Source organism: Diplotaxodon limnothrissa, linkage group LG4 (assembly GCF_057381915.1).
Source record: "Diplotaxodon limnothrissa isolate DT_005_m linkage group LG4, D_limnothrissa_male_GT1.1, whole genome shotgun sequence".
Classification (NCBI taxonomy): domain Eukaryota; kingdom Metazoa; phylum Chordata; class Actinopteri; order Cichliformes; family Cichlidae; genus Diplotaxodon; species Diplotaxodon limnothrissa.
Genome location: NC_140599.1, coordinates 17,150,195 through 17,163,126, shown reverse-complemented (window position 1 = coordinate 17,163,126; position 12,932 = coordinate 17,150,195). Strand labels below are relative to the sequence as shown.

The following is a 12,932-nucleotide window of genomic DNA, read 5'->3' as shown; positions in this document are numbered from 1 at the left end:
TAAAAAATTTTTTTGAGGCACTACTGGATGTAAAAAGATGCAATGCTTGCTCTGAGTGTTGCTGTAGAGGTGCATAGAAACTCAGAGGGAGTTGAAATGAGTTACTAGATGGTAGTAAGACCTGTTATGATGTATGGTTAAATGAAAGGAGAGGAGGCAAAGTTACAGTTCATAGATGGAGTGAAGGAGGACATGCAGACGGTTGGTGTGACAGAGGAAAACTAAAACACATTGGGGACATTAACAGGAAATTTATGTGGACTTGCCTTAATAAATATTTGGTCAGCACGGAAGTCACAAAAGTATGCATTTATTAATCATTCCTGGCAGTAATCAGATCTGGTAAAATCTGCATCACTGAGATAGATTTTGATGATGTCATAGCACTGCAACTGTGAAATATGCAGTCATAAAGCTTCGCGTGTGCTTGTTGTGATCAACATTCACTGAGTTTGACGTTTTTAGTGTGACCGATGGGAACTGAGTAAAAGCAACAAGTAAACATTATATATTACAGTATCAAATAAAGATCCAGTACTAGTGGAAAATAACATTAGTCTGAATGCCCTTGTGTGATAGCCTCTGATGATATTTTTCACACACCACCACAATCTGGCTCTTCAATGTGGCATTTGTCTTCAAGAAACTTAAAGAAGTCCAGACGCTTTTCTTTCCAAGCTCATCAGACTACTCTGAAGTTGCTTCCGTTGTAAACTTTCAAAATAAAACAAGGTATAACCATACGCAGTGCCGCAACATCGGCTTCTGGTCAAAATATAAATAGAAATTGCACATTTTGTCCGTTTTTGATCAATGGTAAAGTTTGCGGCACGAAACGGAGAACTGAATCCTGGACACGATGGTCAGACTAGTACTTCCGGTTCAGAGGCCGCGGGAGCAGCTCCTGGGCTAGTTGTATTCGGACTGTTAGCGGGCGTTGTTGTTACAAGGTCTGCCATTTTGATTAGAAGTACTTCGCGCAGCAGATGGTGTAAATTGGGCCTTCTGGATATTATTGTAGTACTTTAAATTAAGGCTACATTCCTGCAGGAATAATGCTTTCTGCCGCCCAGTTACTCGACGAGTTGATGGGTCGAGATAGAAACTTGGCCCCTGATGAGAAGCGGTCTAACGTACGCTGGGACGACGAGAGCGTAAGTTAGCATTCTAGCTACCATTAGCTTAGCTAGTTTTAAAACCTATTAGCCGTGAGGTGTCCAAAATAAGCGTGCATGGCGTGCGCGGTGGGTACCGGCTAGTTTAGGCGGTATGGCCTCCAAATTAAAAATGTTCGATTCACGCACAGAATCGATGGCGAAAAGCGGGCGGTTTGAGTCAGTGGTGCTTGAGCACGCGTGTTAGCGAGATTAGCATCACGGTTTGGTCATTCTTAAAGGGTTTCATTGGGCTCACTTCAGTTTTAGCAACTTGTTTTCTAGGTATAGTTGAGATAATAGTTTAACTGTGTTAATACAAATGATTTCGACGTGCTAATGTGTGAAAGGACCTGCATTACGTTCTCTAAAGGTTATGCTCTGCTTATTGCATAAACTGGCATTGCGAGGTCTCAAGACTAAATACGGTTACATACATGTTGCTTTGTATGTAATTTGGCATTAATATTTAATATTAGTAATAAATACTATTTTCCATGCTGTTGTGTTTTTGTTGCACTTGCAGTGTTGTGGGTATTTTTTGTGTTCTTAGTTCAAGCAGAAATTGATTAGGTGAATTTATACGACTACCACATTCATTTGCTCATAGTTGGTGTAAGTAACATGCTGTCACTTAATCCAATGTAATCTACTATGGAAGCAAAATTTACATAAAATTGTTTGATATGTTTTCTTTTATTAAGGTCTGTCGGTACTATTTGTGTGGCTTCTGCCCTGCTGAGTTATTCACAAACACCCGCTCTGACTTGGGTAAGTTGGGAACTTTGTATTCCCAAAATGTATTATAATCTGGACAAAGCCCTTGAGATTTAACAAACAACTATTCGACAATAATATGTTTATTGATTTGGGTTTCCAGGTCCGTGTGAGAAAATCCATGATGAAAATCTTCGAAAAATGTAAGTTCTTATTTTGGCTTTTTTTCCTTTTTCTTTCCGTTTTTTTTTTTTTGTTTTTTTGTTTGTTTTTTTTGGCTTGATATGTTACACATAACTAACCAATTCTGTGTTGTTATATCCAGGTATGAGAAAAGCTCTCGCTTCATGAAGGAAGGTTATGAGCGAGATTTCTTGCGCTATCTGCAGTCACTCCTGGCAGAAGTGGAGCGGCGGATCCGCAGAGGGCATGCCCGGCTTGCGCTTTCCCAGGCTCAGCAGAATGCAGGGGTTGGTACTTTTAATTGAGAACATCATTCTCAAACTCTTCTGTGCATCTTCATGTTTTCTCGGACCACAGTGCAAGTTATGAATCTAAAAGAAAATAACATTACCTGTATGTTTCTGCTTAGGATTCATTGAACTTAATTGTACTCATGTATTCATTCTGTAGGGCCCTGGTCCATCAGGAAAGAATGAGGAGAAAGTCCAGGTTCTAACAGAGAAGATCGAAGACCTGGTTGTGCAGGTTTGCCCGAAATCTTTAAATTGGTAGTGTTTGAGAAAAACTGAAAGATTTGAACGCGGGTTGGTCTTCTTGCATCAGGATATCTGACAGTCTCCTACAAGTTCCTCTTCCAGTGCCTTGCTTTAGGGTTTGTCACAGTGGAACACCTGCCTTCCTCTGACCTTATTACTAGCATCCTCCCCTGTCACGCTAACTCTCAGCATGTCCTCCTCCTCTACATCTATAAGTCTTCCTTCCTGGGTTCTCCCAATGAATATTTCAACATCTTTAACTCAGCCTCCTTGAGCTCTAAACTGAGTTTAACTCATACATCATAGCAGGTGCGACTACCAGCTGATAATCCTAACCCTTCACTCTAGCTGCTATCGTTCTGTTACAAATCACCCCTGACACTCATTTCTACCCACACCTCCCTGTCCGCACTCATGTCTTCACCTTTCTTGTGCGGTCTGCATTACCTCGGCTGGTTTACCACATATATTAAAACTCCTCTAATTTAACTCCCTCTGAACCTCTGCAGCTTCACTGTTCGACCAAAATTTGTGAATTTAGAAGGTGTGTGGAGTGCATGGCTAACTGTACATGCATTTGAAAAGAAGACTACATTAGAGTACAAGTCTGATAAAGGCTGTCCTGTCAGGAGGTTCATTGCTACCCAGCCTTGTGCAGTTTCTCTTTAAAATAATTGAATAATAAACAAATGTAATCTGTGGAAGGAGATTTTGAACCCTTTGGCAAAATAAGGAAACATGTTGCTGTTCACACTGATCTAAGTGTAAGCTGACTTCAGACTTGAAAGCATTAAAACAGGAACAGCTACCTGTTGTGACCACAGTTGTTTTTGTGCATGCACTCTAGACTGTATGACATTTCAGATGCTTTTCCCTGACTGTGTTACAGATCACATTATTTAAAATAAAACTCCCTAAATTCTTATATGCACTCCATAAATCAAGTCGTGACATTGTAACATGGCTTTTGTCTTTTTCTCAGATTGAGGAACTGGGCTCTGAGGGCCGAGTGGAGGAGGCCCAGGGAATGATGAAACTGGTGGAGCAGCTGAAGGAGGAGAGGGAACTACTCAGCTCCACCCCCTCGGTGAGTCAGTTTACCCTGGGCTAATCAGCCTACAAACACAGCTTAAGATAGCATAACATGAGCATCACCTACTATCAGTCAGTTAACATGAGTTTAATTCCATTTCAAATACAAGTTTAAACCCAGCCGGTGAGCTAAAAGTTATTTTTCACTGTAGCTGTATTTGTTATTAATACTCGTAAAGTAAAATCTGTGCGAGCTGGGCAGGCAGCTATGATGAAAATCAGAAATGTTTCCTTATTGTTTGTTTTGATGTCTAATAACAAATTTATGTCCTTTCAATCCAGACCATCGAGAGCTTTGCTGCCCAGGAGAAACAGATGGAAGTGTGTGAGGTGTGTGGGGCCTTCCTCATTGTGGGCGATGCACAGTCCCGAGTGGACGACCACTTGATGGGGAAGCAGCACATGGGCTACGCCAAGATCAAATCCACTGTAGAGGAGCTCAAGGTGACAGGATTGTGTCATTCTTGTATCTAGAACTTTTTACAAACTTGAGCTGCTTGAAAGAGTGTTTCAATTCAACCATGCTTGGTGTTGTTGTTTAAAAATGTCTGCAAATGTTAGAAATTATATAATATGTAATGTTTTTGTATTCTCAGGAAAAACTGCACCGTCGCTCTGAAGACCCTCAGGGTGAAAACCCAGCCCTCAAAAGAGAACGAGAAGAGCGGGAACGGGAGAGGGAGGAAAGGGAGAAAAAGCGCAAAGAGGGGGAAGAGAAGGAGAAGGAGCGCGAAAAAGAGCGAGAGAAGGAGAGGGAACGAGAGAGAGAGCGAGAGCGTGAAAGGGAGAGAGACAGAGAAAGAGAGAGGGAGAGAGAGCGGGACAGAGAAAGAGAGAGGGACAGGGAGAGGGACAGGGACAGAGAGAGGGATAGGAGGGCACGTCGAAGCCACTCTGGCAGCCGCCACTCCAGTCGAGCATCGGACAGGAAACGGAGTAGATCCCGCGAGCGCCGGAGGTCCAGGAGCAGAGACAAGGACAGGGAACGCAAACGTAGCAGGTACGACTGACCGGACTGAGCGTTGCACTTGGATTTATAGTCACGGAAATGTCACACATAAAGCAGAATCCAATGAAATGTTACAATTTAAAACATGAGGGATGATATATTTATAATTCTGAATGATTATTTTCTCAAAAATCATTTTAACCACAGCACTTTTTCTTGCCTTTTCTGTAGGAGCCGGGACAGAGAGAGAAGACGCAGCCGTGAACGCTCCGACAGGAAACGCCGCTCCCGAAGTCGTGACAGAAGGAGATCGCGTAGCTCAGAGCGCAAATCTCACCGCCACCGCAGCCGTAGCCGAAGCAAGGACAGGGATCGGGAAAAGGAGAGAGACAGAGAGCGGTCATCAAAAGACAAAGGTACCGTCTGATTATTTTTGTGTTTGTTGCTTCCTCATCATCCGCTGTCCTTCCAAACAATATATATTGAATACCATCCCTCCATTTATCTGTGCTCTTCCACTTATCTAGTTCAGGGTTAAAATGGGGGGCTGGAGCCTGTTTCACATGGTGAAAGGCAGGTCTATATTAGGAATACCTTGAGGGAATTTCTTCAACACTGGAAAAAGCATTTTATTATGCATCCAGGTAAAAGTCTCATTGAGATGGAGAAAAAAATCCTAGTGAGACTTTTGGCTGCTCTCAATGAGTCACAATGAGTAGCTCCACATATTTGATTTGGCAGATTTTTATGCGAGTTGTCTTCTACCCGAAAGAGGTTTGTGTCTCTTCCCGGGATCAAACCCCAGATTTTCTCCTTGTTAGGTGAATGTTTAAACCACTACACTGTGGAGCAACTAATTTTAAAAATGTATCAATATGAATTTAAAAGAAACCTATTGTAGTTTGAAATTATGTTACATAAAGCACTTCACACAAAGCACTTGTTATGTATCTTTTAGACTACATGAGCGGTAATTGTACAGTCTCCCTCTTTTGTCTGTTTAGGACAGTATTCCATAAATGAGAAGTAGTAGGATTACTAATGCATAATATTCAGGCACAGATAATTTTGCTAATGCCAATAAAGGGCAGTTTGTTTGGTGCTTACCCAGACAACCTACTTACACAATCAAGCTGTTCCCATAAGAAGTCCTGCAGCAGTCTGTGCCCATAACAAATGAAAGAGGTGAGCCAGAGCTCGACACAATCCTACTGAACATTTGTGCATCAACAAGCACCTGTTGAACTCTTTAATAAGACAGTTTAATCTGAGGTTGTGCAAACATTTCTTGCTAATGTGTGCAATGTTTTCTCTTTTGTTTTTCTTCAGACCGTAAGGGTACAGAGGAGAGGAGCAGCTCTAAGAAAGACAAGCACTCAGACGGAGATGCAGCCGCCATCAAGGCTTCTTCAGAAGCGGAACCGATGCAGACGGAGGCGGCTGCCTTCTCCCCTCTGCTAAACGGCCAGCAAGAGCTCCTCCATTCTGAAGGTGACACTCAGTCCAATTAAAACTGATCTGATAGGACCTCAGATCAGGCTCAGGTAAGTGCGTCCTCCTCCTCACACCTCCCCTGGCTCTCAACCCAACCCCCTCCACCCTCCCCTCTCACGTCCCCTCCCCTACCCACCTTTCCCATCTCCCTTTACCCACCCTCTCACCCCTGCTCTCCCACCCTGTTTATGTTCAGTTCAATGCCTGTGATTTTGTCTTATGTACTATATGCAAATATCTTTATCCTGTTTTTGAATAGTGCATCATAAGTATGCACTGAAGATGAAGGACTAGGCCCGATGAATGAGAAGAAGGTAGAAATCATTCACACAAAGCCAAGAGGGAAAGGCCAGTGTAGTCCTGAGCAAACATGCCCAGAGGTACCCCTCGTTTTGTATCGGTTTTTGATCCTTATAGATGTATATTTGTCTTTGTGGACAAAATGGCAGAAAAAGTTAACGCATCCAGTCAAGATTTCCTGCCTGTATTTACTTGTTTCTTTTATTTATTTATTTTTATATTTATTTATCTTTTGTTTTTTTTACTTTGAAGTAGCAAAATGTAATAATTGCTATTTGTTGCTGTAATAATCCATATAGGGAGGAAAACCAGTCACTGTGTGTGTACATGTTTCCATTTAAAAACCTTGGCGTTTTCTCCTGCTCATATGTAAACGCACAGGTGAACACACAGCCTTGGTCAGAGGTTTTTGGTTTTTTTTGTCACAAAGAAGCTATTTATTTTGCCATATTTATAACGCAATTGCCATGGAATTGTTGTCCAGCGTACTGTGCCTGATGATGCCATGCCAGTGTGTGTTTGGGGGGTGTTAAAGCACCGGGGGTCTAACGTAACCTAACTAACTGGAGGGTAGGGTTTATCGAATGAATTGCAGCTGACTTCCATACCTCACACAGCGTTGGTGTTGTGAGCGAGACCACATGAGAAAAGGGCAAATTAAAAATCATGGATACTCTCTGACTCTCAAACTGTGCAGGTACTCACCCCAGGTACTCCTTTCTCTACCCACATCCATTTCTGAATGCTGTTGCCTGTCAGAAAAAAAAAAAAAAAAGCAAATTGTGTACTTCTCCAGAACACGAACTTGAAAGCTTGATTGTGTCACATATACTTTTAATTGTGCCTTCTTTGTTTTCCTATTTGTTAACTTTCAAACATGTTTGGGGAGAATGTGCGATAGAATTGTCAGAGAGACACAGATGCACAGACAGCCTGCCTCATATTCCTTTGCCAAATTGGAAATCGTTGCTGATGTGTGCTTTTCCGCAGTGCTTCGTTCGTGTGTTTTTAAAAATGTAATTTGCTCAGGTGTTTGTAATTTTACACTTAAAAAAACATATCAAGTGCATTTCCTCTTTGGCAAAGCAGATATTGTAGTTTTGACACTAAGTTCAGGTTTAGACTTGAGGCAGCTCCTGAAGAGCTTCTTTAAATTGCAAACTTGTGCAAAATGTACAGAAAACAAAATAATCTCAGGGAATTTTGGCCAAATGCAGTCAAGACTTCAAGTGTCTGTTGTGCTAGTAAATGGATAGCTTTGTGCATTATTAGCAGTGTCTCTTGAGGGAAATTTGACTATCAAATGACTTTGTAAATTGTTGTTGTTTGAGTGGCAGCAGTCGTTGCTACAAGCGGATGTTGTGGGACCCTGGCTAACATCGCATTTTGTGGACGTTTCTTTATGCTCAACAGGGGAAGCTGGAATATCTGGTTGAGGAAGAAGTTGAAGAGTGCACCCATCCTTACCCTGAACCTGATACTTCGCTGCTTAAAAACAAGGTGAACCACAAATGTGTAATGGCTTATTTAAAGAAACATGAAAATAAATAAAAACGCGTAAAAATGAGGAGAAAGGACAGATTGCATCGATTTTTCTTGTTCCATTACCTGTCCATCTTTTGGCTGGATAAGGATAGTTGTGGTTCATCTGTTTATCTGATTTTACTGGTCAAGATGTCAGCCAGACAGCACTTAACAAACCAAACTTAGAGAAACTCTTTATGGATTTTTGTTTTTTATTTTGAAACTCTTTCCACATCCTCCGTGTTTCTTGGCATTTAGTGAAAATAAAATAAAATGAACAGTGCTTGTGGTTTGTATTGATTTGTCAGGTTCTACTTCACTTCCTGACCCCCCTTCTTTTTTTTTTTTTTTAAAGTCAGTTGAAGCGTATGTACAGTGTTAGACCTTTTGAGACAAGCAGTGTCTTCTTTTCTCCTCTACTTTAGAGCTCATTTTGATCGCTCTTGTTCCATAACTGTAAAATACTCTGATTTAATTTTGATCAATTTTGGAGACTTAATTTGTTTCTTTTTTTGCCCTGCTTTTATTGTCCATGTTGTACCACGATGAATAAAAAGCAAAATCTTGTCAAGGGTGTTTTGTTTTTTGTTTTATCCAGTGTGGATATGTACACACAAACTAGTCCTGAGTCAGTGGCAGAGGTAAAAACAGACAGATGTGCTTTCACCACCAGTGCTGCAGTCTCATTAGCATGTTTGATCTGCAGCTGGATTTACATCTCTTTTTTTTTTTTTTCCCAAATATTTTTTCACTGACGGTTTTCCTAGTGAATTGTACCATCTGCCAAATACAACGTGAATATTTGATCAACATCCAATGTGTAATTTAAGTCTTCCCATAATTACTTTGATCAGTTTGTGTGAATTCAATAGGCTGCTAAATCTTTTATTATCAAAGTAAGAAACTTTTAATTTGGTTCATTTGCAGAAGCCTTAAAATCAGCTGTTTTCCAGTTTGCATGGGTTTAGATGGTCCATAGAAGACGGAGTGGCCTGCATGTGGTTATAGCTACTGTTTCAGAGCTGAGCTCAATATTTGTCATATTTTTAATATGCTTCATAACTGTAAACAAAAAAAACAACAGAATTCCTGTAATCCAAAGTTAAAGTACCAAATAATTAATAATTGAATTCGGGTGTTCCAATCACCTCACTGGCTACACCCAGGCATGAAGGTGCTGCAATGATTTCTGCGAATGTGTCCAAAAGAAAGGCTTTGTGATGAACTGGAGACTAGAACCAGGACGTATCATCCGACATCAGTGGCTGACCTCACAAATGTGCTTCTGGAAGAATGGTCAAAAATTCCCATAAACACCCTCGTAAAAAACCTTCCCAGAAGAGTTGAGGCTGTTGTAGCTGTAAGGGGTAGGTCGACATCATATTAAACCCTGTGGATTAAGACTGGGATGTCACTCCAAGTTCATAAGCTTGTGAAGGGAGAACTCTCAGAAATTGATTAGCTTTATTTCCAAATAATGCTAAACTATTAATAAATGTGATTTTGTTGGTGGTTTAAGCAGCACTAGCCACTTTTTTAAATGCTTCCTTGAGAAAACCGATTCCTGCAGATTCCTGTCTGTGCAAAATCAAACGTAAAATGTATTCTGTGCATTTCTAAGAATCACCTTTGAATCATACTTTCACCTTGCTCAGCAGTAAACTGCATATGTTGTGCAAGGTCCAGTAAGTCTATCTGTACACGCATTAAAATCAAAAATTGTCCCTCCAGATAGCTTTGAGTTCATCTTTTCTAATCAATACTGAACAGACAGCAGAGGCATTCTGATACTGCCAACTCAGCAAGCAACGCAGATGCTGGCCAGAAGCCACCTGCCTGGAACGACCAAAGTGGGGGAAAAAAAGAAAATGTTGATTTATTAGCAACTGCAAACGCCTCTTGCTCACTTTTACATGTCACAGAGATCTGTGATTTGCCCCCTTCTCAATAATGAACATAGCCATATATTAGTTGCTAGGACACCAACACAAATCTATGCACATTGTATTTACCTGAGCTCATAATGTCATGCAGAAAAAAAGGTTTCACTCATTCCCCCATGCACGTCCATGTCGCTCACAGTGCCCACAGGTCAGGCGTGTTTTGCATGGAAATGACCTTTCCAAACCAGGTGCCTGTAGAGGGAGTGGCAGGGGTTTGTCACAGTTCATTTGAGTCTAATTCCTGTATACAGGTCGCCGAACAGCCGGGGGGGGGGTTGTATTACCCATACCCTGCAGATTCACCACAGTCTGGACTCGAGCCCAGGGGCGGAGCGTGGGGGTGGCTTACGGGGCTTAAGCCCGGGTTGTTTTGTCAGAAGCCCGGGGTATTTTGGAGTGTAATTTTTTCATAGTTAGATGCCTGGCTGACAACTGTATAAAACAAAAAGTACACACAATATTCGAAGCACATAGTGCACACTGTGGGAATTTACGACTGTGCGTGAATCCCCCCCTGATATTGGTATGATCCGAGCTCAGGCACTAAGCGACTGAGCGAGGGGGCGGGGCAGCTGCTGCCCGTGAGTGCGCTGTTGGAGAGACGGAGCCAGCCATACTAAGGAGAGCTTAAGTTTGACCAGGTACCAAAGCAAATCATTCGTACCGTACAAATAATGTAAATATGACGGTGCATCACGAAAGATTGATATCAAACTGATCACTTGACCCATATTACGTTACTCGCTCTTCAAGGGAATCAACAAATGGCGAAATGAAAAGCCGAACAAATGCTATTTTTTTTTAGAGAGTCTTAGCTTACGTGTGTTTATTTCATATTTTCAGTTCTTACCCTCCCCGACTAAATCGGTTTCAGTTATGTACTGAAATATAAGAATGGACATTAGAGGCTTCTTTCAAAGAAAAAACTCAGGTAAATGTTATTTTATATATTATGCTTTGTATGTTGTTCAGTATATTTCTATGCAAAACAAGAGGGATTTCAGCACACAGCAGTATATTCACATTTGTAACCAGATATTTACATACACTTTAGGGAGAAAACATAAAACATTTTTACTGTACAACATCAATCTAGAGTAAACTTTTGTTTTAGATAAATATTGAAATATATTTTGAATTAGTTAAATGTCAGAATAAAGAGAGACAGAGCTTTCTATTTTTTATCACTTTGATCAAATTTAGGAGTACATATACATTAAGTTTATTGTTAATTAATAAGAAACTCCAGACGATTCCATTCTGAGCTGAAGAAGCTTCTGATTGGTTAGTAGAGTCCATGTGAGTAAACTGGTGGCACAGCTGTGGATGCATATAAGGCAAAACACAGAGCCTGTTTCTGTGACATGGGAACATCAAGAGATATCAACCAAAACACCAGGAAAAGAACTGTGGAGCTCCATAAGTGTGGCTCAGTTTGAATACAATTTGGTGCCATTTACTATTAAGAAATACAGATAGTTTCTCTCTTTACTCTTAAAGTTAACAAATATGTTTTTATATTTATCAATCTAAAAAAATAAACATTTAGTCTGATTTGATCTTACAATTAAAAAAGTGTTTTTATCTGAAGAGTAAATATCTGGTTTCAACTGTATATTTGATGATTGTCAGCACAAAGAGGGAGAGAGAGCAGAATGAGGACAGAACAGATGAACAGGAGCAGGTGAGACACACATGTTAGTCAAATGGTTGTTTACCAAAAGTATCACCGTATCATAGGTCCTCATGTATCTCGTACCTAGTGTTTCTTTTTAGGTTTGTTATTTTTCAAATTCTATATTTATTAAGTTCTGCAGGCTTGTTTGCACAACAAGGCTGAATAATTATATAAACTTTTCTCAATCTAAATAGTGGACTTTGGTAGAATTAAAAAACAAGTGTAGTGCAGGTCTATGATGATTTTTAGTGCTACTATCATCTAGTTCTGATTCTGGTTCTGTCTTGGTTAAGTCCTCAGTAGTCCTGATTTTGAACTGTTGTAGTCCTGTTTTAATTCTGGATCAGTTCTGGGTCTGGTTGAATTGGGGTTTAGTCCTCATGTCTTGATACAGCCCTGATTTTGTTCTGCTTTGCTGCTTAATCAAAAAACTAGTTTAAGGTGTCCTGCACATGTGATATATATTTTTCCCTATATGAAGTCATTCTTTTTTGAACAGAGCCTATTAATCTTTTAGTCATTTCTACCCCCCCCCTCCCCCCCCCCCCAAAAAAAAAAAAAAAAAAATCCCACATGCATACTACTCTTTGGGCTAAGCCCCAGGTGTTTCAAATGTCTGGCTCCGCCTCTGCTCGAGCCAAGAAAGGAAACAGCAGAAATGGATTAAAATGGTTGTTATCCCATCTGCTGTTACAAAAGCACAACATGCTACAGATTAGCAACATATCAAAACAAAGACAATGGTCTTAAGCAAGCTTACCCTCGTGTTAGAAGTGATGGTAATGAGGCTTGACGAAAAAATCTTCCTGCGATTGATTAAATGTCTAAAACTCATCTCAGTTCATCAAAATTACATATTTGGATTTTTTTGCCCCCCCCCCCCCCCCCCCCCCAAAAAAGGAAATGATTCATTCAAATAGCTTAGATGTAACCCCACATCACTGCCTCATTTAGTATGTGCAGGACTATAAATATGCAAATTAGTCGCAGCCTTTCCTTCCCTTTCCCTGCAGCCTGACCCCTCTCTGACTGTCTTTTTGAGTACCAATGTCTCATATGTTCTCGTGCTACAGTGAGAGAGGAAAACCCAGTTCTTGCTTTGCAAATTAGGAGAGAGTTAGTGCAGCGGAGCGAAAAAAGTTACAGGACAGAAAGTAGTAGTAGTAGTTAGTCCCTCCAAACAAGTTCATGCAATTAGAGGTTTTTATGTATTAAAACCCTGGCTCTCTGGGTCATAGTTCATGAGCGCATAATTGGTACGCACTGCTGTTTTAGCTCAAAAACGCAAAACTTATGGAGATGCTAACAAAGGTAGACACTTGATTTTGTAGACACGTAGGTGGTCTTTGACTACAGGTTGCA

General features: G+C 40.7%; 1 protein-coding gene across 2 annotated transcripts; it reads left to right on the top strand.

Annotated features, from left to right (window-relative positions):
• Window positions 1-945: 945 nt before the first annotated feature.
• luc7l3 (LUC7-like 3 pre-mRNA splicing factor) lies at window positions 946-8,479 on the top strand. 2 transcript variants are annotated; one of them, XM_085352325.1, is made up of 11 exons: window positions 946-1,154; window positions 1,859-1,925; window positions 2,035-2,074; window positions 2,197-2,341; window positions 2,505-2,579; window positions 3,573-3,677; window positions 3,965-4,126; window positions 4,279-4,682; window positions 4,863-5,047; window positions 5,961-6,175; window positions 7,839-8,479. In XM_085352325.1, the coding sequence occupies exons 1-10, from the start codon at window positions 1,056-1,058 to the stop codon at window positions 6,140-6,142; spliced, it is 1,464 nt and encodes a 487-aa protein (XP_085208451.1). In that variant the 5' UTR covers window positions 946-1,055; the 3' UTR covers window positions 6,143-6,175; window positions 7,839-8,479. The 2 variants fall into 2 exon arrangements, with proteins under 2 accessions (XP_085208451.1, XP_085208450.1); XM_085352324.1 differs by having other exon boundaries at window positions 5,961-8,479.
• Window positions 8,480-12,932: the final 4,453 nt, after the last annotated feature.